Source organism: Pseudozyma hubeiensis (genome assembly GCF_000403515.1).
Source record: "Pseudozyma hubeiensis SY62 DNA, scaffold: PHS57, whole genome shotgun sequence".
In the NCBI taxonomy this organism is placed as follows: Eukaryota; Fungi; Basidiomycota; class Ustilaginomycetes; order Ustilaginales; family Ustilaginaceae; genus Pseudozyma; species Pseudozyma hubeiensis.
The window spans coordinates 210,037-236,151 of NW_012133839.1; the positions used below are offsets into that span (position 1 = coordinate 210,037).

The 26,115-nt window shown below is 56.6% G+C and overlaps 8 protein-coding genes across 8 annotated transcripts; 6 read left to right on the forward strand and 2 right to left on the reverse strand.

Moving 5' to 3' along the window:
* Positions 1-870: 870 nt before the first annotated feature.
* On the forward strand, positions 871-5,214 carry PHSY_005958 (transcription factor; the record flags this gene model as incomplete). The annotated part of the gene is made up of 6 exons (XM_012336562.1): positions 871-1,125; positions 1,425-1,870; positions 2,248-2,388; positions 3,525-4,096; positions 4,182-4,497; positions 4,578-5,214. 6 exons carry the CDS (start codon positions 871-873, stop codon positions 5,212-5,214), a joined length of 2,367 nt encoding a protein of 788 aa, XP_012191952.1.
* Positions 5,215-6,236: 1,022 nt separating this feature from the next.
* On the forward strand, positions 6,237-9,761 carry PHSY_005959 (tRNA dihydrouridine synthase; the record flags this gene model as incomplete). Its single annotated transcript, XM_012336563.1, has 1 exon — positions 6,237-9,761. The coding sequence occupies one exon, from the start codon at positions 6,237-6,239 to the stop codon at positions 9,759-9,761; it is 3,525 nt and encodes a 1,174-aa protein (XP_012191953.1).
* A 634-nt stretch (positions 9,762-10,395) lies between these two features.
* On the forward strand, positions 10,396-11,545 carry PHSY_005960 (hypothetical protein; the record flags this gene model as incomplete). The annotated part of the gene is made up of 2 exons (XM_012336564.1): positions 10,396-11,281; positions 11,364-11,545. The coding sequence occupies 2 exons, from the start codon at positions 10,396-10,398 to the stop codon at positions 11,543-11,545; spliced, it is 1,068 nt and encodes a 355-aa protein (XP_012191954.1).
* A 3,034-nt stretch (positions 11,546-14,579) lies between these two features.
* Positions 14,580-17,102, forward strand: PHSY_005962 (glutamyl-tRNA synthetase; the record flags this gene model as incomplete). The annotated part of the gene is made up of 1 exon (XM_012336565.1): positions 14,580-17,102. One exon carries the CDS (start codon positions 14,580-14,582, stop codon positions 17,100-17,102), a length of 2,523 nt encoding a protein of 840 aa, XP_012191955.1.
* Positions 17,103-17,236: 134 nt separating this feature from the next.
* On the reverse strand, positions 17,237-19,754 carry PHSY_005963 (hypothetical protein; the record flags this gene model as incomplete). The annotated part of the gene is made up of 2 exons (XM_012336566.1): positions 17,237-19,201; positions 19,326-19,754. 2 exons carry the CDS (start codon positions 19,752-19,754, stop codon positions 17,237-17,239), a joined length of 2,394 nt encoding a protein of 797 aa, XP_012191956.1.
* A 540-nt stretch (positions 19,755-20,294) lies between these two features.
* Positions 20,295-20,984, forward strand: PHSY_005964 (vacuolar protein sorting-associated protein 28; the record flags this gene model as incomplete). The annotated part of the gene is made up of 1 exon (XM_012336567.1): positions 20,295-20,984. The coding sequence occupies one exon, from the start codon at positions 20,295-20,297 to the stop codon at positions 20,982-20,984; it is 690 nt and encodes a 229-aa protein (XP_012191957.1).
* Positions 20,985-21,146: 162 nt separating this feature from the next.
* Positions 21,147-22,004, reverse strand: PHSY_005965 (hypothetical protein; the record flags this gene model as incomplete). Its single annotated transcript, XM_012336568.1, has 1 exon — positions 21,147-22,004. The coding sequence occupies one exon, from the start codon at positions 22,002-22,004 to the stop codon at positions 21,147-21,149; it is 858 nt and encodes a 285-aa protein (XP_012191958.1).
* A 649-nt stretch (positions 22,005-22,653) lies between these two features.
* PHSY_005966 (19S/PA700 proteasome regulatory particle subunit Rpn2p/S2) lies at positions 22,654-26,097 on the forward strand (the record flags this gene model as incomplete). Its single annotated transcript, XM_012336569.1, has 1 exon — positions 22,654-26,097. The coding sequence occupies one exon, from the start codon at positions 22,654-22,656 to the stop codon at positions 26,095-26,097; it is 3,444 nt and encodes a 1,147-aa protein (XP_012191959.1).
* Positions 26,098-26,115: the final 18 nt, after the last annotated feature.

The following is a 26,115-nucleotide window of genomic DNA, read 5'->3' on the forward strand; positions in this document are numbered from 1 at the left end:
TTGCGACCCACAGGCACGCGAACACGCACCGTCATCCCTGCAGAACTGCTTTTTTGCGCACACAGCACCCGTCGGCAACTTCCGATACCAGCGTGCTGGGAGATGTGACATCCAGCTCATCATCTCAAGCAACCTCCTTCCCGTGACGGGGAGGAGTGGCAACGTTGAATCATGTTTCTACTTCCCTCCTCGACGATATTAGCTGTCACTTGATTCATCACGTTTGCGTGTCAGGCGTCGAGATAGATGTTGTCCAATCTGTGTGGCGCCTCGTCTGTCTGCTACGCTCTGTACCGACACGACGCGGAGTGAGTATGGTAAGCAGGATGGAGGCGTGTGTCAACAGGACAATCTCGGAGGCGTCGAGCAAGGGCTTGTCCGCCGCCATGAAAGCAATGTGCGGAAACGCTTCTGTCTGACTGCTCGAGCGATCCATCCCCTTCGGCTTCAGATCGACTCTAGAGAAGTTCCTCGCTGTGACCTGCGCCCGCCATGACGCACCTCGCTTCTTTGCACTTTTGCGCATACGACGCCGCCGTCGACCCCAGGGCAGGCAGCCACCTTATAAGGCAGGACAGGATCACGACGATTCTTTACGAATGCTCTGCTACACCTTCTCTTGTCCAGCTTCGTCAATGCACCTTCACTCTGCACATTCTTTCTAACGAGTAAGTCTTTGACTGAAGATCTTTGCAAAGTGACATCTGCTGACCAGACCCTATTCTGTGACTCGGCCTCTTAATTTGCACACAGTCAGTATTACTCGCAAACCGCTCTCGAATAACCTGACGACAATCCTTCCACAGCATCGAGCGCAATAGTCAAAGCAGATAGTGTGAAGGGGTCTAGCCTTTCGTCATGTCGGCAAAGATGGTTGCCGCGGCGAGAACGTGGTCGACCGACAAGCGCGGCTCGCCCTCATTCCACCAGGAAAACCCTGTCGGACGCCATACAATTACGACGCTTCATACATACCTGAAGCCTTCCAGATACTATTGTGCCAGACCTGGTCCCCGTCGGTCGATCCCCCGAGTTAATGCGACCGCTTCAATCCAGGCCCAGGCCCTGGTTTCACAGCCAAAGACAAACCTTTCCCACTCGCAACGGCAAGGTTTGCTCTCACCGGTAAGTTTCTTCTCTCGGCCCCTTCTTGCTCAAAGCTTGCACACTTCCCACTCGGTTCATATGCCGAGATGCTTCTGAACAGTGGGTTGTTCCGCGGATCTCGTCGGAGCTAAGTCCCCCACACTCTCCCTCGCAAGGCTGTGTCAGCTTGTGTGACGTGGATGCCCATGGTGCGGACACTTCTTTCTAAAAGGCGGAATCAGAACAGGTCCGTCGGAGAGAGGTATTGTTGCAAGGCATCGGCTCCGCCTCGACGGTCGTGATTTGTGATTTTGGAATGCCTCATCGGGCTCACGTAGGACACAGACAGTCTTGATGCGGCGCACTGCATTGATGGCGATGCAGTGCTCTGTGTCGTTCTGTTCGTGGCGCTGATGGGCTACCGTGTTCGTATCCGGCTCTTGGCTTTTCGTTTCCGGTGGTCGTCTCATTCTCGTGTTTCGGAACAAGCCACAGCACCTGTCCGCTGTTCCTTACAGTGTTGTCATCCGACCGTAGCTCCGTCACGGCTCGTTGCAATGTGGAAGATGTTGGGATGCCGCAGCAGCCCACTTGCAGCCGCCCAACATGATCGCGATTGCATGGCACCGGCAAGCTCTGGACCGTACTCGGCAATGCTCCATCCATTGTTGCGAAATGAAACTTTGATTGCTGGTTTGCGTGCAAGTGTTTATCGGTCCGCAACTTTGCTCATATCGTTCCTACGTACAGTATCAAGCACGGATGTTGAAATGACAACATCAAGGTTTGATGCTCCTCATTTGATGTGAGCAAAGTGGTCGACGCGGACACAGAGCCCGGAACAGCGTTGGCCCATTCCAACAAAGTTGACAATTGTGTCACCACGATGGGGGCAAACTTTTGCTTTTTGCTTCATCATGGTAGCCGCACAACCTTCTTTTGGACGGGTAGGGTATACTTTGTTGTAGGCAGTGATGTCGTACAGAATCTGCTCAGTGCCTGAGTGATCACCGCTGTTCATGACGCTTGGCTTCCGCCTCTCCCCACCTGGCCGACAGAGTATACGATTTGCCACCGGCTCTTCCTTGGGCCGATGTTCTCGTAGCTGGTTCGCCGGTGAGCGCTTTCATTCTCGTATCACAGATTTTGTTCTTTGGGCAGGGCTGTTGATGATGCCAGCGTTCATCAGAACAACTTGGAGCGATCTGAGACCGAGCTGAATGTCGGTGCTGCTGCTGCTCTGCTTGCCGGAGCGCCTGACAGCGCCGATGTGCTTTCAAATATCATTGCTCTCATGTCATCGTACGTGACAGCGATGCACAAATAGCCTTGCTGTATAGTTTCAAGGCGCCAGTGGCGCGATCAACGAGCTCAAGGTGGCGGAAAGCTTGCTCGAATTACTGTTTAGGCTCAAGCTTTTGCCAGACTTGGCTGCTTATGCGTCACTTTTCGCCCCTGTCCGGTCTTCGGAACACACACACACGTATCAATGTGGGTGAAGAAGAAGCGCACCGTCTGACTGTCTGGGGATCGCCGGGCAGAGGTGCCACTGTTCTTCCCACTTGGTTTTTTTGGCTCCCCACGCTGGGTTGGTATGGAAAAAGGAGAGACAAGCTCGAGGGCTGACAAAGACTCTTGGCCTGGAACAGACGCGCCCGATGTTGGATGTGAAGTGGCACGGCGAATGAACACCCACCACTTTGCACAAACTGTCTCTCTCTTTCTCGGCGAGGGGAAAGACCGCCAAGATGAGGCGTGAATGAGTTTACGGTACACCTCAACCGCTGGTGACCGGTCATGTCCACTCTGCTCCGGTCGGCTGCTTGACCGCTATTCTTCTCGGTCGCCTGATTCTGTGCAGCAGTGCAGTCGAGTCGTGGTGGTTTCCGCTTTGCGCTTTTGACTAGGTAACCTTGATCCCACTTTGATGCATCGCAGCTCCATTGAGGCGCGGCTGTCGCGTCTCAAGGCGGTTGCGTGCGAACGAAGGAAGAAACGATGCTTGGCTACAATGCCTGAGCGAATTGCCTTTTGTTTGACTGCATCTCCGTCCAATTGCGGCGCTTTCGCCTTGTCTTTTTTCTTCGGTCACTGTCACAATTGCATTCCGAAAGCGCTCTCATTTCGCTGTGCGCTGCGCTTCCGGCTTTCTGCGCAGCTTTGCCGCGATCGTGTTCAGAACCACAAAGATCCTCATTGTCGCCTATAAATCCCCGCCTTTCTCCTCCCACTCCTCGTTCCTTCTTCCCTCCCACCTGTCAGCGTCTTTCCCAGGTTAGCTGCACACTCTGCCTCGACTAGAATCAGTCACTCACGCCTTGATCTCGTTCACTACCACAGCTCGAGCTCTACACGAACAAGACTCCGGCTTCCTACACCACTTGTCCAGACAGCACCCGTCACGACAAGGGCGACTCTGAAAAACTTCCTGTCCGTAGGGAACAGCTCTCGACCTCAACAGGTTCAGCGACGGGAGACACTCCTATCCTCGACAATACTCACCAACAGATCAAGAACGTTGGTCTCGAAGGCGTCGCGTACGCTGCTGAGCTTCTCCTCAAGCTAAAGAATCCGGACGACCCTACTTGTGCAAACATGCCCATGTCGAATCTCAACGATGGCACCTTTCAAGCTGGCGCCGGCATCGCCAGGAAGCGCGGCCTTCCTTACTCTCGCACCGACGCCGAGATGAACCAAGCCGCGCTCAACGGTTCTGGCGGCAACTTCTACATCTCTGCCCCTCACCCCGCGCGACTTTTCCCAACTGCCATGCACGAGTTTAGGAAGGGAAAGTACGCGACCACTGGAGGAGACCGTGGCTTCATGACGGGTAAGTACAAGGCTAACGTCGTCGTCGTACCTCGACCTCTGAAACTGACATCGCTCACTTCACTCTTTGGTCGGGTCAAAGTATTCGAGTACGACGTGCGAGGTCATACAATGATGATCGACGTCGACACCTCTTTCGTTCGCTTCACCTCCATTACTCAGGCCCTCGGCAAGAACAAAGGTTAGATGGCACCCTCACCCCTCGCAACTGACTTCAAAGACGTATGACTGACCTTTGCTCTTTTTCCCTTCTTTCGGTTTTGCAGTCAATTTTGGACGACTGGTGCGCACATGCCCTGCCCTCGATCCACACATCACCAAGCTCAAGGGCGGATACCTGAGCATCCAGGGCACCTGGCTCCCTTACGACCTGGCCAAAGAGCTGTCGCGACGCATCGCTTGGGAGATCCGAGACCACCTCGTTCCGCTGTTTGGCTACGACTTCCCTTCGACATGCTTGCGACCTGACTCGGAAGGCTTTGGTCAGCTCGCCATCGGCATGTCGCAGAAGCGAGCTCGGAAGCGCCACAACAATGGCGGTCCTCATCAGACATCATGCTACGGTCCTAGTCTGCCGATCTCGTAAGTACTCGGGTCGGATATGTTGGTTCCAGGGTCCAAATTCCCTTTGTCTGACATGGTGACCTTTTGTTTTTAAACAGGGTCGTGGGTGGGCAAACCGTCGAACACGCTCCCAGCAGCAAGAGCGGTCTGGTGCAGCCATCGTATGGGTCTTCGCAGCCGGCCACCTTCCACTACAGTAAAGGATATGGTATGGAAGGACGTCAGTGGTACGGACAGGACTATCTCGCGCCGAACAATTTGGAGGGCATGATGTGGCCATCGAGCGACGGATCGACGGGCTTGCAGGTGCCGCTGGCAGCACCGAGCGGAGCCTGCACATCGCCGTCGCTGACTGGACTCGGACCTGGTAGCGGCTCGCCGATCCTTTCTTCTCCACCATCGTCCAACGCGTCTTCTTCGTCGTCTGGCCAGACTTATGCTCCGAACTATATGTTGATGGTGCCACCTACGGTCCCTTCGCACTCTATGGGCGGCGAACCTAGTGTCAGCCACACGGAGGGCTCTGCGTCCACCGAAGATACGCGCAGCTACGGTGGGTTGGCGGGCCACGGTTATCCGACGACCTACACTGATGCCAATACTCAGCTTTCAGCGTGGAGCGAGCCGGCTCACTCGACCTACGTGAAATCCTCGCCTACGCCTCCGCCGCCGGCTCCTCACGGTGGCTCCTCTTTTGCGTTCGACTCGTGGCAGCAGTCGACACCTTCTTCGTAGCTCCTTCCGACGTTTCTGTGTAGTCTGTACCCTCGATTCCGATTATGTCAATAACATCAAGATTCTTCTGTGAAGAATGCGCTTCCAATTCATGCAAGATGACGCTTTGGCTGCTGAGCGAACAAGTGACCATGAATGATGAAAGAACCTGAAATGACGTGCTCTGTACTGTATCTTTGTGCGGTGGCTGATGTGGGTTGGTTCTGCAGAATTCAAGGCGACGAGGAAAGCTCGGTCTTCGTCTTGGCCCGGTCGCTCGGAAGTGTACTGTATTTGGCCAGGCTAGGATGGTCGAGTCGCCGTACCGACGTGGCACCTGTGTCAGCATGATTCTTGTTTGTCCGAAAGTCTGTCGCCGTCAAGCTCGGTGGCGACGACGCCTGGGAAGCAAGAGCATGGACAGCGAAATACTGTACTGGCCAAGTTAGCGAGCTTCAACGTGCGGGTCGTTCGGCTACACGAGTCGACGCGCTGGATCGCTTCTGCAGCGGGAAAGAGAGAGTGACGTGCAGCCACGATCTTTGACGTGTTGCAGAGAGACGGGTGATTTTCAGCTCAGCGAATTTCGGCTTCAGAGTCTGTTGCCCGCATTCCTCTTAGAAAGAGAGAGCGAGCGCACGCGGTGAGTGTGGCGGCGCCGGAAGTTGACTCCGACACGGTTTTGTCACTTTGCAGAAATCACCGATTTCCAACGCTTTCACCCGAATCACACATTCAAGGGTCTAATCTGTCATCCATGCCTGCATCTTCAAGTCCATCCTCATCACAACCATCATCTTCGCACATCATTCCTCCCATCTGATCTGGTGCCAAAAGCCCGCTGCGTGCTGCACACCAGACCGGTATCTTTCCACGGTCCACTCGCTTCAAGAAATGTATTCGTAATCGTATTCACTGGCTCTCTCGCTTCGCATCCCGGCGGTTGGCTATCAAGCCACAGGCACGCAGCCAGCTCAACCTGCACTGGCGGCCTGTTGCAGTGATCATCAGACACATGCCTCTGCGTCGTATTCGTATCCATCATGCAACGCAGCTGGTCCACCGATTCTGTCTCGTCCATCCCCGAGCAATCGCTCCCCGATCCGTCACGTCTGCGCAGGGCTGCGCGTAGGCTCTCGAATCAGGCTCCAGCTCAGGGCGCTCGAGAATGGAGGAAATCACGGCTTCATCACTCCAACGTGAACGCCACCTCGAACGGCAATGCCAATGTCAACAGCCCCAGCAACGGCGCCAACGCCGATACGCTCTCCTACCCGCTCGCCAATGCCAAAGCCGGTCCTTCTTCGCGTAGACTAAGTCATGGCGTCGGTGGCGCTTCTACAGCCCAGCAATCCAAATCTGGCAATATCCGCAGGCGCAACATACTCGATTCGGCTGCTTCAACGTCTGCGTCCAGACACGGTCGACTTCATTCGTACGCTGCCTCTCCGCCTACCTCGTCTCCACAGCCTGCCTCGTCACCAGCTTCTAGCCTCTCAGCCGGGCCCACCGCCTCGGGAGATGTCTCGGGATCCTCCACCGACCGACCGACGCGCAGGCATCGCTCCGACACCGTGACGTCCAAGGACGCCTACTCGGCTGACCCCTCTGCCGACAATGGCGGCGGATACTCATCCAGCAGCGAAGACCATTCCTCGGGCTCCGATTACGAGCCCTTCGATTGGGATGTCGGACGCAAGCGACACAGCAGCGACCGTCCCCGCTCCACAGCGCTCGATCACGCTGGCCATAGAACATTCGCCAATTCAGCCACATCCAGCAACGGCCATTCGGCAGCCTCCGCAACCGCTGCTGCATGGCGCGCTTCTACTTCCACCCCTCCCCCTTATCTCGCCGTCCCTGGATCCGGTAGTGATTTGCGGTCGACATCTCGGTCCACCAAGTCCTCCGTGAGAAACACGCTCTCTCCCAGGCGTCAACCTCTCCATCTTGCCTCCGACTCATCCGCAAATGGCCACGCATCTTCTCGACTGACCTCACGACCCAACCGTAAATCCATCTTGTCGCGTGCTCTCGGCGCGGCAGGCCTCCTCTCCTCTTCCACCACAGCTGTCGCCGAAGCGCTACCGGCCTCCGATCCGTCTCCTCCCGTCGCTGCGCCAAAAACCAGACGTGGCAGTCAGGACAAGACTGTGCGCGGAAACGGCACCACGGCAGCCGGTTCTTCAGCCAAGACAGGCACAGAAGCAGCCCGTTCGTCTTCAGCGTCCAACGCGGCAGGTCCGACGAGCTCCAAGGCATCGCATCCGGCAGCGCCCACGCAGTCATCCAGCTGGAGTCTCGCATCCAATTGGAGACGCTTGCGCATCAACCCTTGCTTGGAGGCTTTGCTCACGAGTCTCGCCTCCTGCATTGCTTACTATGGTCTCAAACAACATCACAAGCGCGAAACCCAGAGCCACGCTGCCGAGGTCGGCTTCGTCACGCTGGCCAGCACACTCTTCTTTTTCCTCCGTGACCCGGATGAGCAGTCCGCCATCTGGGCTACCGATCATCGCAACTACCGCTCTTGCCGCGAGGACGGCGTCATCAATGCTCTCCTGCTCCCGCCGCTGCTCGCCTGCGCTACCCTCTTTTCAGCAATCCAAGATCAAGCCGCCGGTCGCAGCAGCGCACGCGCCTCAGGCGAGTCGCTTCCTAATCCTCCTTGGCTCGTCGAGGGTCCTCCCGTCATTCTAGGTCACAACCGCAAGCTCGGAGGCGGAATGACGACGCTCGTTGTGTCGCGCCACTCTCTTGTCAGCATGATGTGCTTGACGTCCACCGTCTTGCTCTGCCACCTCCTCGCTACCAAGTGGATCCGTCGCCCGCACCAGTTTTCAAAAAGCAACTGGACCAAGCTGCGCAGCTTCACCGCCTTTTCAACAGCCTTAGCCATCGCGCTCGAGCTCGTCAAGGACACGGCGGCACTTTACGGCTTTCCCCTGTGGTCAAATTTAGCACGTTGGGAAGTCGTGACAGCAGCACTCTTCTATCAAGCAAACCTGTACACTATCTCCCGACTGGCTCGCAAGAGCTTCACGTTGGGTGAACTCGGTATCGTTGCCGCGGTCGGTGTGACGCTCACCATGGAAACGCTACACCTCTTTGTTGCCAAGTTGCTGCCGGTCACCACCCCCTACGTCAAGACTTTCCGCCGTCCAACACCGCTGCTCATCTTTCAGCTCGCGCTCATCGTCGGCACTTTCATAGTCGGGTTCCTGCTATCTCCGCTGCTCTACCTCTCGCGCAATCTGGCACAGAAGCCCACGCATCGCCTTCGCTGGCCCGATAAGCGCGATCTGCACCGTCGTCTGCTGGCCGCCTTCTTTTATCTGTTTGCCACCATCTACGTGGTCGGCGTGCTGGGCATGTGGGTGCGGTGGCTGCTCGTGCGCCGCGATCCTTGGGTTTGGACTTTCTCCTTCATGCTGAAAGGTGCAAAGCCATGGTCACGTCCCGTGCTAGTGTCCTACTGGGTCGTGCTGATTTCGGTCTCCATCTCTTGCTGGCAGGCCGTCGTTGCCCGAGCAAAGCGCTTCCGCAGCATGGGCAACTCTTACCAGCGAACAATGCTCGGATTCAAAGTGCCAGTTGGCATGGCTGCCGCCAACAACTCGGCTGCTCAGCTCAAGCTGCAACAGCAGCAGCAGCAGCAGCAGGAGATCAACAATGCCGCTCCCTCCGACCCGGTGGTGGCGGTGTCGCCAAGCTCACACGCACCGGGTGGCGCACAGATAACGGCCGAGAACATCGACACAAACGCACCACTGGACAAGATGGGTGCCACTGCCAATGTCAGTCACGGCGCGGGCTCAGGCAACGGCAACGCAATCAACGGCAGCAGCGCGGGAGCAGGTGAAGCTAAGCGCGGCGCAGGAGTCAATCTGAAGCTGTCGACGCTAAGTGGGAGCGCTTCGCTTCTAGCCAAGGAGCATAACACCGCTGCTATCAAGAAGGCTTCCTACCTGTCGCTCAACGCCAGGCGCAAGTTCTTTCACGCGCTCGCCGTGCTGCTCTTCGTTCCCGGTATCGCGCTCGACCCTGCGCTGACCCACCTGGCGTTTTCGCTGGCGTTCTCCATCTTCATCTTTGCCGAGTACGTGCGCTACTATGCGCTCTACCCGTTCGGAGCCGCGCTGCACGTCTTCATTTCCGAGTTCCTCGACCACAAGGATTCGGGACCGGTGATTCTGTCGCACTTCTACCTGTTGACTGGATGTGCGGGTCCGCTGTGGCTGGAAGGACATTCCCGCATTTTGCAGCAGACGGGTGTGCTGGTGCTCGGGGTGGGAGATTCGCTCGCTTCCGTCGTCGGGCGCAGGTACGGCCGCACCTACTGGCCTGGAGGATCGAGCAAGACGGTGGAGGGGACGGTGGCGTTCATCACGAGCATCATGGCGTCCGCTTGGCTGCTCAGGCTGGTCGGTTGGTGCGAGAAGTTCGACTCGATCAAGTACTTTGCGGTCGTCACTTCGTTGGGGCTGCTGGAAGGAGTGTCGGATCAGCATGATAATCTGGTGCTTCCGATCTTTGGGTATATTGTTGCGTCGTTGGTTGGATTGTGAGAATAGCTGTCAGGTCGCTCGTCATAGTAAAACTTGCGTTACGCCGAGTGAAGCTTATCTGTTATGTGTGACGGTGTGACGATGAGTGTTGTGGAAGGACTGTGATGATGTGCTCCGTTGTGCGGCGGTGGCTATATTAAGAAGTGAAGAGGATCTACTCCGGTGAGGGACGGGAGGGGGTTACGTCGAGGACGGGCTGACGACGTGCGCGAGAGGGAAGTTAAGGTTTTTTTGCAGCTTGATCCCGCACTCGGTGGTTGGTTTCTGCTTCCGCATGACGACGTTTTCTGACACTGTGTGTGTGTGTGTGGATGCGGATGATGGGAGGTACTGCGGAAACGGATAATGTGTGTTGAATTGACAGGAGGGTCGAGGAGGAGAGAGGTATATAAACAGGATAGGAAGAGAGATCGCTTGTACTCCCGTGACCGTGACCGCTTGCACCTCAACGACGGAGCCTGTTCGTACTGCGCAACCAGCTACCAGATCGAGTTCACCATCAGTCTTTGCCACCAAGTCCTCCTCTACATCCGTCAAGACCACCTCAACACCGAGCCGCTCTCACTCGTCCTCATCCCTTCCCTCAACCCGCACCTCCCTCGCCTCCACCTTCCGCATCTCCTCATCCTTCAGCATGGACCTCTTGCGCAACCTAGGAAGGGGAGCTTCCTCCTGTTCGAAACGTCCGCCGCCGACACGCGACGACTCTCCCATCTCGGACATTGACGACTCGAACGGTAAAGGCGATGTCGCGATCGATGTTGGGATCAAGGCTGTGTTGAACGCTGCTAGCGATGTTCGCGGAACGATTCCCGATGGAGTTGCGGTTGAGGATGCGAAGAAGGAGATCATCGTGCAGCAACAGCAGCGTCAAGCGGTTGTGACGGACACGCAGCAGGCGGTGGAGGAAAAGAAACGATGTGAGGAGGAGGAGGAGGAAGAGGTGGATGAATTGGTGACTGTTGTCGGCGATGATGGCGATGTTGGTGAGGGTGTGGGTGTGGGGAAGGATGGAGTCAGAAAAGCGGGGGTGAGTGCAGAGGGTGTTTCGTCAGGAGCTGCTTCTACCCGCAGTGCGGAGAACATCGTGGATATCAAGGTCGACGCGATCAAAGCCTCTTCCGTCAACAGTGACGGCCATCCTGGCCCCGCTCACGGTGTCAACGGCGCACTTGCTCCTCCCGTCCCCGTTACCGCTTCGGAACCCAACACGAACAACACGGGTGGTCAGTCCGACCCTCAACCTCGACCTAATCCGCAACCTCAAGCTATCCCGCAACCTCAACCTGTCCCGCAACCTCAACCCATCCCGCAACCTCAACCCATCCCGCAACCTCAACCTATCCCGCAAGCCGCCAACGGCGGAGACGTCGACATGCCCGACGACCTCAACCCTCCCCCGCCCTCCCCTCCTCCTCAACGATCCTCCGCACCCACCCCGGCTCCCGCTCCCGCTATCATCTCTATCAACATCCGAGACGCCAACAACTACGGAACCTGGTTCCGCTGCAAACCCTCAAGTAAGCTCCACCCCCTTTTGTCTTCATCTTCTCTTTCCCCTTAATATCTCATTGACATCTTACTTCTCTTCCCGTGTGATAGCCAAACTATCGAAGCTTTTCACAGCCTACGCCGATCGATATGATACAGACCTCAGCAAGATCCGTTTCATCTCGCAAGAGGGGATTCAGCTGCCCAAGACTAGTTTAAGGATGACAGTGAGTGGAGCAGGGTTGGAGGATGGGGATGAGATCGATGTTATGCTCGAGCAGATTGGTGGTTGAACGAAACGTAATGGTGGTGATGATGGTGCGAAGGATTGGGGGAGAGGTGTTGGATGACGCAGACCGTGGCTAGGGACATAGTGGTGATCGAGGGGCAGGGAAGAATCAATGAAGAGGATGGGCGTGTGTTGAAGATGGAAGAATGGCGGGGAGCGATGAAATGACGAGCGCTTGATCTTCGGTTACCGGAGGCGGGTCGAGAACAGCGTTAACGACGATTGGTGGCGAAGTTGACTAGGATAGACAGTCTACGATGGAGGAGAAAATCAGCTGCGACGAGCAGCGTCGACTTCGACGGAGCATATAGCACAGCAAGAGCGAGACAGGTCGCAGTGACACCAAGTCGGCCTCACTGATGGGAGCAGGGCATCAAAATCGACGCGATAAAACGATGCAGTCGATTCCGAAGGGGCGATCGACAACGAAGCTAGTACGAGCAATCGAGACGAGTCATACACGCGAAAGCACTCGACAGCGTTTACAGACACGTCTTTTATGTGAACATCTCAAGTGCGCTCTTCTCAGATCATTCCAAACGAGATCTCGACAATCAAAATCTTCATATCGAGACAAACATCTCTCGGCCCCTTTGCCATAACGACATCTGCGAGCATAGCCGACAAGAGACCCTCAACCTTGGACGATCGACTTCACGAAGACTAGCTGTGAAATCCTCTCAGAACTGTCCCGAGAGGAAGATGGGAAAGTCCTGTGCGGCCACCACTTGTGCTCTGACGGACTCCTCGTGATCGGAGGACGGATCCGGCTTGTTCGGCGCGTGAGGATCTCTCAGCAGGAAGTTCGTGCCATCCTTGGGTGTAGAAGGGAGCTCACGAAGGGATTCGAGATGGTTGTGTGGGTCGGGTTGCTGGTCTTCGGAAGCTTGAAGCTTGCGATCGGGGATGGGTGGCCAGCGAGGCGTTCGCGTCTCATCGACACGAGGCGACGGAGGAGGGCCAGGGATCCCGTCGTCGAAGATAGGGTGTCGTGGGATCGGAGAGTCGGAACCGCGTGGGTCGAGAGGTGCATCTTTGGAGATATCTGTAAAGCGTAAACAAGAGGGATGCGGCCGAATCAAGATCTCGTGTCAGCACCAAATCGACAGGCAAACAAAATGATGAGCAGCAAAAACCTTACCATCCCTGACCCGTATAGCCGCGCCAGCGACAACGCTGCTGAGGCAGAACATTGCAAGAGCGACCATGATGACCTTGACTGTCCACGATGCTGCGGAACCTGTTCTTCCCGACCCAGCGGAGCCAGCGTGGGCTGATCTGGTAGAGAGCATCGTATCGGATGCTTGTCTGTCTGGTGAGAGCCCTTCGTCAAAGGAAGCAGACAGGTTCAGATGCGAAGAATCCAAGTTTTTGGCGTTGAAAGATCTCTTTATCGCTGAGGCATGAATGTGACAGTGTATTTATGTTTGATGCGCAGAGCAGGCAGTGTCTAGACGCTGCTGACAAGTCTCACCGACTCGGATGTGAATCTGTGCGGGCCTCTATGAAGAGAGGGGCAACGGTGGGATGACATGAAGGCAGCCGAGGCGAGCTCTGCATTCACGACTACAGGTGGCGGTGTGCGGAGAGCGTCCGAAGAGAGACCGAGAATGAAAGACGGAAGCACCCGTGAGACTTTAGTCAAGTCCCGCATCGACAGAGATCACAACGTAGAGGGCGCGATGATGTCCAAGTGGGCATGAGTGACACGCTGCACCTCGTTTCACTGCATGCGCCACCGCCGCGGTTCACATGTGGCCTGGTCTCGGCGTGAGAAAGATCTCCCACCACTTCACTCTCGGGGACTTGCGAATGTAGGTTTGAGAAACACTGCGAGACAACTGTAAGAAGTTGATTGCAAAGAAAGTCGCCGTCGGTGGGTCGCGAGGAAACGATATGAAGCCTCGAGGGTGTGTCAACCCGAAGACGCAGTGACTCACTTCTGTCACGGTGTGTCTGCCAGCACATGCATGCATTGAGGTCGGCGACATAAGAGCCCGAGGGAGAGGCAGTGAGATTGCGAGATGCTGGTGGACTCGATCTCATTTCCGATGGATCGGTGTGACTGCATTCGCACAGGATTGGTTCCGGATGCCGGTTATGGGCTGAATTGCTATAATGATACAGTGTGAAACTTTCTGTTGGACTCTGGCGAATGCACCGATGCTTTTTGTGAGTGCTACATCGACCGTGGTCAAGTAGCTTGCGGGGTATCTGTCGGCACGCTATCGGCTATTGTCCAGTGGAGACCTATGCGGTGTTCCTCAGAACGAGTACGACCGAGTCGCCACGGAGGAACATCTTGGAGATGAAACGGTCCTTGTTGACCGGCTTCTTGCCTTTGCCCTTGGGCACCTCTGTCCACATTTCCTTTACGTTTTCGAGCACCATGTTCGAGTGACGGTCGAACGCTTTCACCCTCGCAAGGAGCTTTTTGTTGTTGCGGAGCGCGATGAGAATCTGTGTGTGATTTCGGACGGATTGCTGAAGGACGGAGAGAGGACCTTGGGAGATTTCGTACTGTTCGAGCTCTCTGATTTGGGATTGGTCCAACTCGGACTTTGGTACGTTGAGATATTGGCTGTAACGACGCAAGAAGGGGCGAGAAGGGGTCAGCGGTCGGATCGTGGGATTGTGTGCGTCTCGAGAGAACATTGCAACTCACCTCATGGTGCTATATATCGAGTGACCGAATACGAGAGCTGTGGATATGGTGGAAGAGTGAAGAGTCGCGCTGAGCGCAATTTGACGTTCAAAGGCGCACGATTCGGCTCCGACCTTGGGTGGGCTTCCTTAAACTGACTCGAAATGTGCCCGTTGACAACAGGAATTGAATGACACTTTTTGTGGCGGCTTCCTGCGCTTTTGCGAGAGTCAATCAATCTTGTGGACGCACTTTCAATTCTTCTTTTCTTCGCAAAAAAAGGTGCATTTGGTATTGATTGCTATTCCGTGCTGCGCTTTGGTAGCAGAAGCACCTACCTCTCCCTCCACCATCGCATCTTGAACCAAAAGAGTGGCCGCTCAGCATATCCATCATGGCTGCTCCTACGCTCAAGCTCGACCCGCAGGCAAAGGTCGCCCCTCTGGCTCCCATCGCCCTCGCCAAGCTCGTCACTGCTGCCGACCCAGCCCAGTCGCTCACCCTCACCTTTGAGGACGGTATCGCACCCACCCTCATCCTCCCCAACGCCGCTCCCGTCGAAGGATACTTGCACATCATCCGAGAGCTCGCATCTCACTACGCACATCTCGGCCTTTCTGGAACCGACAAGGACCAGAGCGCACAGGTGAACCTCTACGTCAGTCAGGGCGACAACCTCGCTCTCGCCGATTTCCAGACTGCCTCCGCCATCGCAGACAGCCTCGACCAGCACCTTGCTCTTCGCACCTTCCTCGTCGGTCACGCTGTCACCGCTGCCGACGTATCAATTTGGGCTGCTGTGCGTGCCAGCTCCCCCGTCATCGGTCTCGTCCGCAAGGGTCTTCACAAGCACCTCCAGCGATGGTTCAACCACATCGATTCGCTTGCTCCCGTCTCGGACGCTCTCGTCGCGCTCGCAGATGCCAAGGCTGAAAAGTTCAAGAACAAGAAGACCGCTGCAGGCTTTGACCTCTTCCTCAAGGACGCTCAGCAGGGTCAGGTCGTCACTCGTTTCCCGCCTGAGCCTTCTGGATACCTCCACGTTGGTCACGCAAAGGCCGCTATTCTGAACCAGTACTTCGCCCGTCAGTACAATGGCAAGCTCATCATTCGTTTCGATGACACCAACCCCAGCAAGGAGAAGGAGGAGTTTGAGCAGTCTATCATCGAGGATCTCGCCCTTCTCGGTATCAAGGGTGATACAACCAGTCACACCTCGGACTACTTTGACAAGCTCTACCAGCTTGCTATTCAGATGATCCAATCGGGCAAAGCGTATGCTGACGACACTGTTCAGGAGCAGATGCGTGCCGAGCGTATGGACGGCATCGCTTCCAAGCGACGCGAGTCCTCGATCGAGGAAAGCATGACCCGCTTTGCCGAGATGTCCACCGGCTCAGCCGAAGGTCGCAAGTGGTGTCTGCGTGCAAAGATCTCGTACGAGGATCCCAACAAAGCCATGCGTGACCCCGTCATCTACCGCTGCAACCCAGACGTCTCTCACCACCGCACAGGTACGACCTGGAAGGTCTACCCGACCTACGACTTTGCCTGTCCCATCGTCGACTCGATCGAAGGCGTAACCCACGCTCTGCGTACCAACGAGTACCGCGACCGCAACCCTCAGTACTACTGGATGCTCGACGCGCTCAACCTGCGCAAGGTCGACATTTGGGACTTTGGTCGCCTCAACTTTGTCTACACCCTTTTGAGCAAGCGCAAGCTGCAGTGGTTCGTCGACAACGGCGTCGTTTCGGGTTGGGACGATCCTCGATTCCCCACGGTGCGAGGTATCCGCAGGAGGGGTATGACCATCGAGACCATTCAGGAGTTCATCTTGGCGCAGGGACCGTCGCAGCAGATCATCAACATGGAGTGGGACAACATCTGGACGATCAACAAACGCATCATCGATCCCGTCGTGCCGCGATACGTTGCGCTCGACAAGGAGGTGCTCGTCAAGGTGACCGTCAAAGGCGCACCGAAGCGTCATACCAAGGAGTTGCCGAGACACAAGAAGAACCCTGATCTGGGCAACAAGGTTACCGTGTTCGACGAGGTGGTGTACGTCGAGCAAGTCGATGCACGATCCTTCGACCAAGGCGAAGAGGTCACCTTCATGGACTGGGGCAACGTCATCATCGATTCCAAGGAGACCGATGCCGCAGGCAACGTGCTTTCCATCTCTGCGACCGCACACCTCGACGGAGACTTCAAGAAGACCAAGAAGAAGGTCACCTGGCTAGCTGCCACCCCCTCCACCACCGAAGCCCTGATCGAGGTCGATCTGCTCGACTTCGACTACCTCATCAGCAAGAAGAAGCTCGAGGAGGAAGACAACTTTGCCGACTTTGTCACGCCCAACTCCGAGTTCCGCAGCGTCGCCCTCGCCGATCACAACGTCAACGCTCTCAAGCAAGGCGATGCTATCCAGTTCGAACGTAAAGGGTACTACATTCTGGATCGTACGCAGGGTAAGGACGGTAGGATGGAGTTCATCAAGATTCCGGATGGAAAGCAGGCGAGTAGCTCGTCCAAGGTTGCACCGGATGCGGATGTCGAGGCCAAGAAGCAAGCTGCTCAAAAGGCGAGGGCTGAGAAAGCAGCTGCTAAGGCGAAGAAGGAGCAAGAGAAAGCAGCGAAGAAGCAAAAGAAGGCACTCGAGCATGGCGATGGTGTTCAGTACGTTGCTGGTGCTGTGAGCGCGGGCGTCGCTGCTGCTACGGCGGGATTGGCAACCGCGATCGCGGGGAGGAAGGAGGCAAAGGTGGAAGGGTCTGAGGTGGCAAGCTCTCACTTCCCTGAGATCGTAGACACTGGAAAGGGAAAGATCAACATGTACGATGCACCGGTCATCACAACCAACATCCCCACCCCTGTCGAGACAAAGATGTACTCGATGAACAAGATCCTCTAAAGAATCTTCGCTTTCGCAATCGACGATCTCTTGTCAAACTTTCACACATTCACACGTTCGAATGAGGATTCGTAGCAGATCGTATGTGAGAATGAATGTGAAGCAACCGACATGAAAGTGCGCGACTCGACGTGTTAGAAAATGTTCATATCCTCCATGCCATCCCCCTCTTCCTGCAACTCCCTTGCCAATCTCATCCCTTCCTCCTCCTCTTCATCCAGCCACACCTCTTCGCCCGTCCGTCTCTGCCTCACCATGCGATCTGCGTACTCGACCCTCTTGCTCTGCCCTTCCATCTGTCCAGCACTCACCTCTTCATCCCGAACGGCGGTATCCGACCTTCCCTGCTCTTCCGCCTCCTTGCGCTGCAACTCGATCATCCTCTCGCGTCGTTCCTGCTCAAGTCTCGTCCACTTTCTGATCACCCTCTCGCGTTCCTCGATGGCTCGTTTTCTACGCTGCTCTACAGCAGGCATCATGGTGATCACAAACACAAGGATCGGTAGCAACCACTCTGATACAAGAACGCGTTCCACCCAACCAATGTGTCGTCCAGTCGTACCGTTGGGTGGGAGAAGACCCAACTCTTGATCTTCGACGTCGAGTCCGATGAAGGCTACGTGGTCGATGCACCAATCGTAGGTGAAGCGCGTGCGAGAGCGCATTCGTCGTGGAGCTTGGGGAGGGGGGAGCGGTTGCAAGGGGGTGTCGGTTGCTTGGCGTTCGGCTGCTTCTTCGTTCGACGGCGCGGTGGGGACGTTGGCTCCTGTGGGTGTCGCCGCGGCAGCAGCGGCACCAGCAGCACCAGCAGCACCAGCGTCGGCGTCACCAGCAGCAGCGGCAGCCTGTGGCGGCGCTGCGGCAGCCCGAGGCGTCCTCCGCTGTCGCACGCGCATCCGACGCTGAACAATACGATAGCTCTCGAACACGACATACACCGAAGCCATCCCCAGCACAAAGTACCACCTGAACGAATCGGCGCCGCGAAGCATGACCGAGAGCAGAATCCCCACTTTGAAGCCGATAAACGCCATGGGCACGATGACGGCAATCACATCGGCCAATGTGACGCCTCGGAGATCTGCCACCAGGTTCTGGGAGATGCGAGCCACGTATGCCACAGGTCCGCCTCGTTCGAGAGCCATCGTCCGTCCGGTTGCTGAGGCGCCATTCAGCTGTGTTGGCGCGCTCGCTCCGAGCGCTGCAGCAGAGTTAGAGGTGGGAGGCTGCGCCTTGATGAGACGGCTAAGCATGATGATGTTGTCGAGCTTGGATATGACGGTACCAAGCGTCGTGATGCGTTGCAAGAGCGTGGAGAGCGCCTCGCTGCGTTGCACGGCCAAGGGTGTTGTAGAGATGCGCAGCAGGTACGGAAGCCCGCGATGTGTTACTTGCTGATAGAGGTACTGATATCCTGTGTCGGAGCTTTGAGGGGCAGTGCTAGCATGCTCGTCGTTGGGCATTTGAACGGGCTCCCAGCCGAGCAAGGTTGTCTCGATGCTGGTCAGCAGATCGCTTTGCGAAGGTGGCAAAGGCAACGACGAAGATGTTGACGTGCTGCCCTTCTGAGCAGCGCGTGCCTGTTCGTAGATGACTTCGTACATCGTCACGTACTCGTCGTACGCTTCGCTGAGCGCTTCGTTCAAGAGCGGCCAATTGTCGGGAGCCGTGACACGCAGTATCTCATCGAGCACTGTGTAGACGTCGGCTTCAGCCTGGCCGGCAGTCGAGCTGATCATGTTGCGAGTGGTTTCGCTGCTCGACGCGGACACGTCGTGCACGTCGTGCAAGGATGGCAAGTGGGACGTGGACTCTGCCGGTGTGGGATCAACTTCAGAAAAGTACGGCTCGAAAGTGGGCGTCCAATGGGGAGGATGCTCTGTCGACGTGACACTTGGTGGAGGCGGCACGTCATCTTGAAGATTAAGCTGTGTTGCCAGTGCGGAGCGCGGAAGATCGTTCTGGCGTTGATGTTGGAGCTGGTGTTGGTTTTGCCGCAGATAGGAGTTGCGGCGAGAAGGAGTGGGACGGTTCTGTGGGTCCGACCACGCATCGGGACGGATGACAAGATGGAGTGACAACGGCTCGCCTGGCTCGAGCTAGGAGGTGGGTTTGATGTAACAAAGTGAAAAGGGGAGGCAAGTGGGCATGTCAGCAAGTTGCTAGGGGACGCACTGATCCCTCACAAGCTGCGGGACATGGAGTTCGGGGGCTGCTACTTACTGTCTCGGCGAGCTGGCTGAAGACTTCATTGTCGCTCAGGATCCGACCAGATCGGATGCAGCGCATTCCATCTGCGCGTGGAGCACCCGCCCACGTGGTTTGGATGGCTTGTTTGAGGGCGAGGACGGTATCGTTTTTGCTGACGGTGACAACAGCCGAATCCTTGTCCAGGGATGGACATTTGATGGCCACAGAGATGGAACCAGATGGGTGACCGGACAAAGGCGTTGGCGGCTCGTCGTCATGAGAGCGCACGAAGGGGTTGGAGGAGGCAGCAGTCGATGCGGACGGGGATGCGGGACCTTGGGAATGGGATCTGGATAGTTGGGACGTACTGCCCGACGACGGCTGTGAAGATCCCAACGGCTGATGACGCTGACCGTGACGATGATGGTGGAATGGCATAGACGGGTCTGATGACGGCTCCATCTTGATCTCTCTGGAAGGCGAATATGCTGATGCTATGCTTTGGAAAGATTCAAAGGGTCATCGAAGGAGAGATGCCTAATGGGACGACTCCCAGGGTCTCGGCTGTCTATAGATGTTGCAATCGCCACAGAGGATTGCACCCTTCTCGACCTGCGCAGGTCCCGAGGTAACTATTCGATGAGACGGCACTAGTGCAGGTATACGGCAGCGATCGTTTTCCTAATCCCGGCTGAGTTAGGGAGGCGGTAGTGATGTGCTGATTGGTAGGTGATGGAGAGAAGAAGCATGAGCGAATCGGCTTCCGGAGCAGCTCTGTGACGTGGAGGCGTGAATGCGCTTCTCAAAGTGACAGAAGGGAGCCCGGCTGTGCGGGGACGAAATTACCACGCGGGATTGCCGAAAAGTGACGGTTGGACCCCTTTTCGGGCAAATGGCCACCTTGAATTGCGACGCACGGATCCAACGTCCCCACCTCGTCCTCCTTGCACCACCAACAACTCGATCGCAGCAACCCACAGTTCGAGGTCGAGGACATCCGACATGATGTCGAGCTCGTCGTACGGAGAGCTGAACCCGTACGAGGAGGCTCGACTGTACACCAACAACCATGATCGAGAGCGGTACGAAAACATGGCAACACTGTTCAGCCTCATCGTCGCTCTCGACTACCTCGAGCGCGCGTACGTACGCGAGTCGATCAGCGAGAAAGAGTACGCACCAGCGTGTACCAGACTGCTCGCACAGTACAAGACGATGCTGAAGCTCATCGTGGACCAGGAGAAGCACTCGTCTAAGCCCATCAACGACCTCGCCGACTTTATGCGCATCTACAAGATGAACTACCTCGCAGCCGTGCACCGTCTCAACGTGGGAGTGCCAGCGACAGTGGAACATGCCTCATCCTCATCCTCTCAGACCTCATCCGAGAGGGCCAAATGGGTTGCAGAGACGACGCAAAACTTTATCACATTCATGGATGCGCTCAAGCTCAAGTTGCGCGCCAAGGATCAGTTGCATCCGATGCTAAGCGAGCTCATGCGTGGATACAGCCGCAGCGACGAGGTAGGAAAGGATTCGGATGCGAGCGATACAAGGGCGAAGCTGCTAAAGTGGCTCATCACGCTCAACCAGATGAAGGCGAGCGACGAAATCGACGAAGACCAGGCTCGTCAGATGCTATTCGACGTCGAAGGCGCCTACAACAGCTTCTTCCGCGCGTTGCAAGACTAGCGGAGATTCAGTCTCGGACGGCCTCAGCTCGGATCATTGCTCGCACAGTAGCCCAGATGACAGAGACTGAATGCAAGACGGTGACTAGAAATACAGATGGGAAGGAACGAAGCGCAAGCGTGGTGCGTGCCGTAGCAAGGTACATGCAATGCATCGCCAAGGTCAATCCTCCCGAACGACACCTGGAAGGAAGAAGGTCATGACACCGCTGCTCTTTTCAACGTCGCCGATGTAGACGTAAAAGATGGCGCAGTGGTTGGCGCAGATGCAGGCGATGGTGGTGGTAGCCACGATGTAGCTCGATAGGAATTTGAGCAATGACTTCATCTCGAGATTCACGCTCTTGTGTTCCGACGGATCGCTCTGCTGATTCTGCGCCGTGCTCGATTGCGAGGCGTCGATGGTGGGATGCGCGAGACCCGACCAGGTAGTGTCGAGGCTAACTTCGTCTTCGACCACCGACAATCGCAACTCGCCTTGACGGTTGGCTGATAGCGTGACGACATCCGAGAGCGAGCGCATGTGGTCTGCCACTGTACGAAGGTTGAGCAGCTTGGGCAGGATGATGTGCACGTCCGGTTCCGGACAGAGCGGTTCTACAATTCGACTCATCTCTGCTGGTTTGAGTACCTTAATGAGGACATCCTGCACGACTTCGAGCTTGGCGCCCGTGTGACTCTGCGCCGAGATGGAAAAGCTGAGAAGCGGGTCCTTGTTGCGCTTGGCAAGCCGCAGGATGACGCTGTAGGCGTTGTTGGCCGACCTGAGTGCTTTGAGCAGCGTGTCTGGCGACACTTCGAGGTTGATGTGGTTCTGGAAGTTGGACTCGATGCGATAATCTTGGAAGATGGAATCGACCTGCATCTGGGCCCAGATCTGCGTACCGTCCGTGTCGCCGAGGCAGATGATGTGGATCTTGTCTGGAGTGAGCTTGAGTATGCACTTGTTGGCCACCTTTCCAATCGACTGCACCACGCGCGTAAAGATCGAGACATCCGCCACCTGCGTTCGGAACCTCATGTCGGCGACGAGGGGCGCTGACCGCGCAGCGATACGTGCAGCAGCTACCCAGAACGGTGTGTTGCGCCCATATGTCGATACGGAACAGGCATGCGAGGAAGATGGTAGTCCAGCCGGGTGTTGGTCTCTTCCCGATGCTGCGCGTTGACTGAGCCGAACCTTCCAAGTCGAGTGGAGCGGCGTGGAGTGGAGTGAGCTGGAAATTTCGCTTCATGTTACCTCACCCCAAGTGACATAGTAAAGATTTGCCGGTGGAGGTTTATGGGCGTCGATCACATCGCAGGCGGCAAAGAGAAACAGGAGCGCAGCCAAGTCGCTCCGTGTTGGATTGAATTGCGCTCGGCCCTGTTTCTCAGTCGCGTCGTCAGCGGAGGCGCCAGAGGCGGCAGACCTGTATTCGCTTGCCAGTCACGCCAGCCAGTCGAGTTGATCATTCCTTCTCAATCCAACACCATCTTCTCATCATCGTCACCTTCATTCCGTTTCTCGCTACTGTTTCCTTCCTGCGACTCACGCTCGGTCCGTCCAGTCACAACCGCCACAGAATCAAATCGCAGCGCCTGTCTCGAGACGTCTTCAGCATCGTGACCAAGCGTGCACTCCTCCGTTGACGCTTTATTAGGCACTGAGCATTGCTCACTTCACAGCTATGGTCGCGCCCGTAACTTCTGCTGCGGGCATCGTCGCCCTCCTCGACGAACAGGAACCAGAGCTCCAGTCCTACGCGCTCAAGCGTCTCGACTCGCTCGTTCACCAATTCTGGGCCGAAATCGCAGATGCCATCTCCAAGATCGAGATCCTCTACGAAGATGAGCGCTTCCCAGATCGTCACCTTGCCGCCCTTGTCGCATCCAAGATCTACTTCCACCTCGGAGAGCACGATGAGGCGCTCATGTTTGCGCTTGGCGCCGGTCCTCTTTTCGATGTAGAGGTCAAGGACGAGTACGTAGACACCGTCGTTTCCAAGGCCATCGACCGATATATTACCAAATCGGCTCCCGCCACAGCAGCTACCTTGACACCAGCCGCAGACGACTCTACTGTGGCTGTGCATGGCAAAGCCGTTGCTGGCAAGCCCGCTCCCGTCGATCCGAGGCTGAAGAACATTGTGGACCAGATGTTTGCACGCTGCATCGCGGACAAAGAGTTCAAGCAAGCACTCGGCATCGCACTCGAGACCCAACGTTTGGATATCATCGAACAGGTCTATTCGGTCACCCACGATGCCGACCTTCTGACCTATGTTCTCGAGAGCAGCGTCGGTGTTGTCCCCTCCATCGAGGTGCGCAACCAGATCCTCCATCTGCTCGTCGATCTTTTCCAGAGACTGCCCAGCCCAGATCACTTTAGCATCGGCCAGTGCTATGTCTACCTCAACGCGCCCAACCTCGCTTCCGAACTCCTCTTTAAGCTCATCCAGCAGGCGCATCAACCCTCGAGCTCGTCACAGGCAAACACTCCCAATGACCCTCTCCTTGTCACATACCAGCTTGCTTTCGACTTGGCAGAAAGCGCCACACAAGAATTCCTCGAAAACGTACGCAGGGATCTTTCTTCCAAGTCCTCCACCCAGGCTTCGGCCGTCAAGACCGAGTCTGCCGACACTGATGCCGACATGAACGGCTCGTCAGAGTCCGAAGCAACCACCGTAGAGTCTTGCCTCGAGCGCGTACGCTCCATCCTGCAGGGAGAAGAGAGCATCCAGCTCTACCTCGAGTTCCTCAAAACCTCCAACAAGGCCGACTTGCCCATCCTCAAAGCAACAAAGGAGGCCCTTGACGCTCGCAGCTCCATCTACCACTCGGCGCTCAGCTTTGCCAACGCCTTCATGAATGCTGGTACCACCTCGGATAAGTTCCTCCGCGAGAATCTCGAGTGGCTCGCAAAGGCCTCCAACTGGTCCAAATTCACCGCCACCGCTGCTCTCGGTATCCTCAACAAGGGCAACCTCAAGGAAGGCATCAGCATCCTCCGCCCATACCTCCCCCAGGAAGGCGTCACCAGCAGTGTCTACTCCGAAGGTGGCTCCCTCTTCGCCCTTGGACTCATCCATTCGAATCACGGCGCTGAGGTCATGGATCTGCTCACCAACACGCTCAAGAGCAATCCTGCCGAGATCGTCCAGCACGGCGCTGCTCTCGGTCTCGGTGCTGCTGGCATGGCTACTGGCAATGAGGAGGTGTATGAGGAGCTTCGCAACATCCTTTACACCGACTCGGCTGTGGCCGGAGAGGCGAGCGGTTACGCCATGGGTCTCATCATGCTTGGTACTGGCTCGGAGCGAGCTGTCGAGGAGATGCTCCAGTACGCACACGAAACGCAGCACGAAAAGATCATCCGCGGTCTCGCCATCGGTATCGCTCTGCTCTTCTACGGCAAGGAGGAGAAGGCCGAGGCTATGATTGACACTTTGCTCGCTGACAAGGATGCCATCCTCCGCTACGGAGGTGTCTACACCATCGCGCTCGCCTACGCTGGCACTGCCAACAACAAGGCGATACGACGTCTGCTCCACATTGCTGTTTCCGACGTGAGCGATGACGTGCGACGCGCTGCTGTTACCTCGCTCGGCTTCCTGCTCTTCCGCAACCCGACCCAGGTACCCCGCATCGTTCAACTGCTCTCGGAGTCGTACAACCCTCACGTCCGATACGGAAGCACGTTGGCCCTCGGTATCGCCTGCGCCGGCACCGGTCTCGACGAGGCTGTCGATCTGCTCGAGCCCATGACGAAGGATCCTGTCGACTTTGTGCGTCAAGGTGCCTGCATCGCGCTCGCCATGATCTTCATCCAGCAGAACGAGGCGCTCAACCCCCGCGTCACCAACGCACGCAAGACCTTCGACAAGATCGTCTCGGACAAGCACGAAGATGCCATGGCCAAGTTCGGCGCTGCGCTCGCGCAAGGCCTCATCGACGCCGGTGGACGCAATGTGACCATTTCGCTGCAGAGCCGAGGCGGCAACGCCAACATGCCCGCCATTGTCGGTATGGCGCTCTTCACTCAGTTCTGGTACTGGTTCCCGCTTGCGCACTTTTCGGCACTCGCGTTCACGCCTACCGCGCTGATCGGTCTCAACCGCGAGCTGCGCATCCCGGAGTTCGAGTTTGTGTCCGAGGCCAAGCCTAGCCTGTTTGCCTACCCTACGTCATTCAAGCCTCCATCCGAAAAGAAGGTGGAGCGTGTCGAGACGGCGGTACTTTCGACCACCGTCAAGGCGCAAGCACGTCAGCGCAACAAGGAGCGCGAGAGAGCTCAGGCCGAAGGTGGCGACTCCATGGACCTCGATGACACGGCCGGTGGCAAAAAGGAGGAGAGCGACGTCGCGATGGACGAAGACGCCAAAGCTACCAAGAGCAGCAAACCGAAGAAGGAGCGTAAGCAGGAACCGCGATCCGAGCTTTTGCCCAACTACTCGCGCGTCACACCGGCCCAGGTCAAGTTTGTCACTTTCCCCGCCGAGTCTCGTTTCGTCCCGATCAGACCTGTCCAAGGCTTGGGCAGCAAAGTGAGGCAGGACGTGTACAACACCTCGTCCGTGGCGGATAAGTTGTTGGGCAATCCTTCGCCTGCACCCGGTGCTAGTGGGACTGTCACACCAGCTAGCAATGCGGTAGCCACCGTCGTTGCTGGCGCCAAGTCGTTGTATCACCAAGCGATCGCCAACGCATCTGCCGTTACCGGCGGTGAGACTGACAAAGCTGCCAGCACCACCGCCACCACTGGCGCTGGCAACGCAGGTCCGACGGCAGAGCAAGCACGAAGCATCCTCACATCCGCCATCGGTGGAACGGGAGGCATTCTGCTCATGATCGACCGGAAACCAACCGACGAATTCCGAGCGCTCAAGATCGGCGATTCGTCCGACGACGACGGTACCACCAACACCCAACGTCCCGCCACCGACGCTCAGCCACGAGAAGACGATATCAGCCCGGAGGACGCTGCCGCCATCGCAGCAGCCATGGCTGCCGACGACGACGACCGCGGCGACGACAAGGACATCAACAGCGTAGCGGGTAATCAGAACAGGAGGGACGATAGCGCGGGTGGAAACGCAGGTGCCGGTCCTGGGTTGCCTGAAGCACGTTGAAAGAAGTTGTGTTTGTTT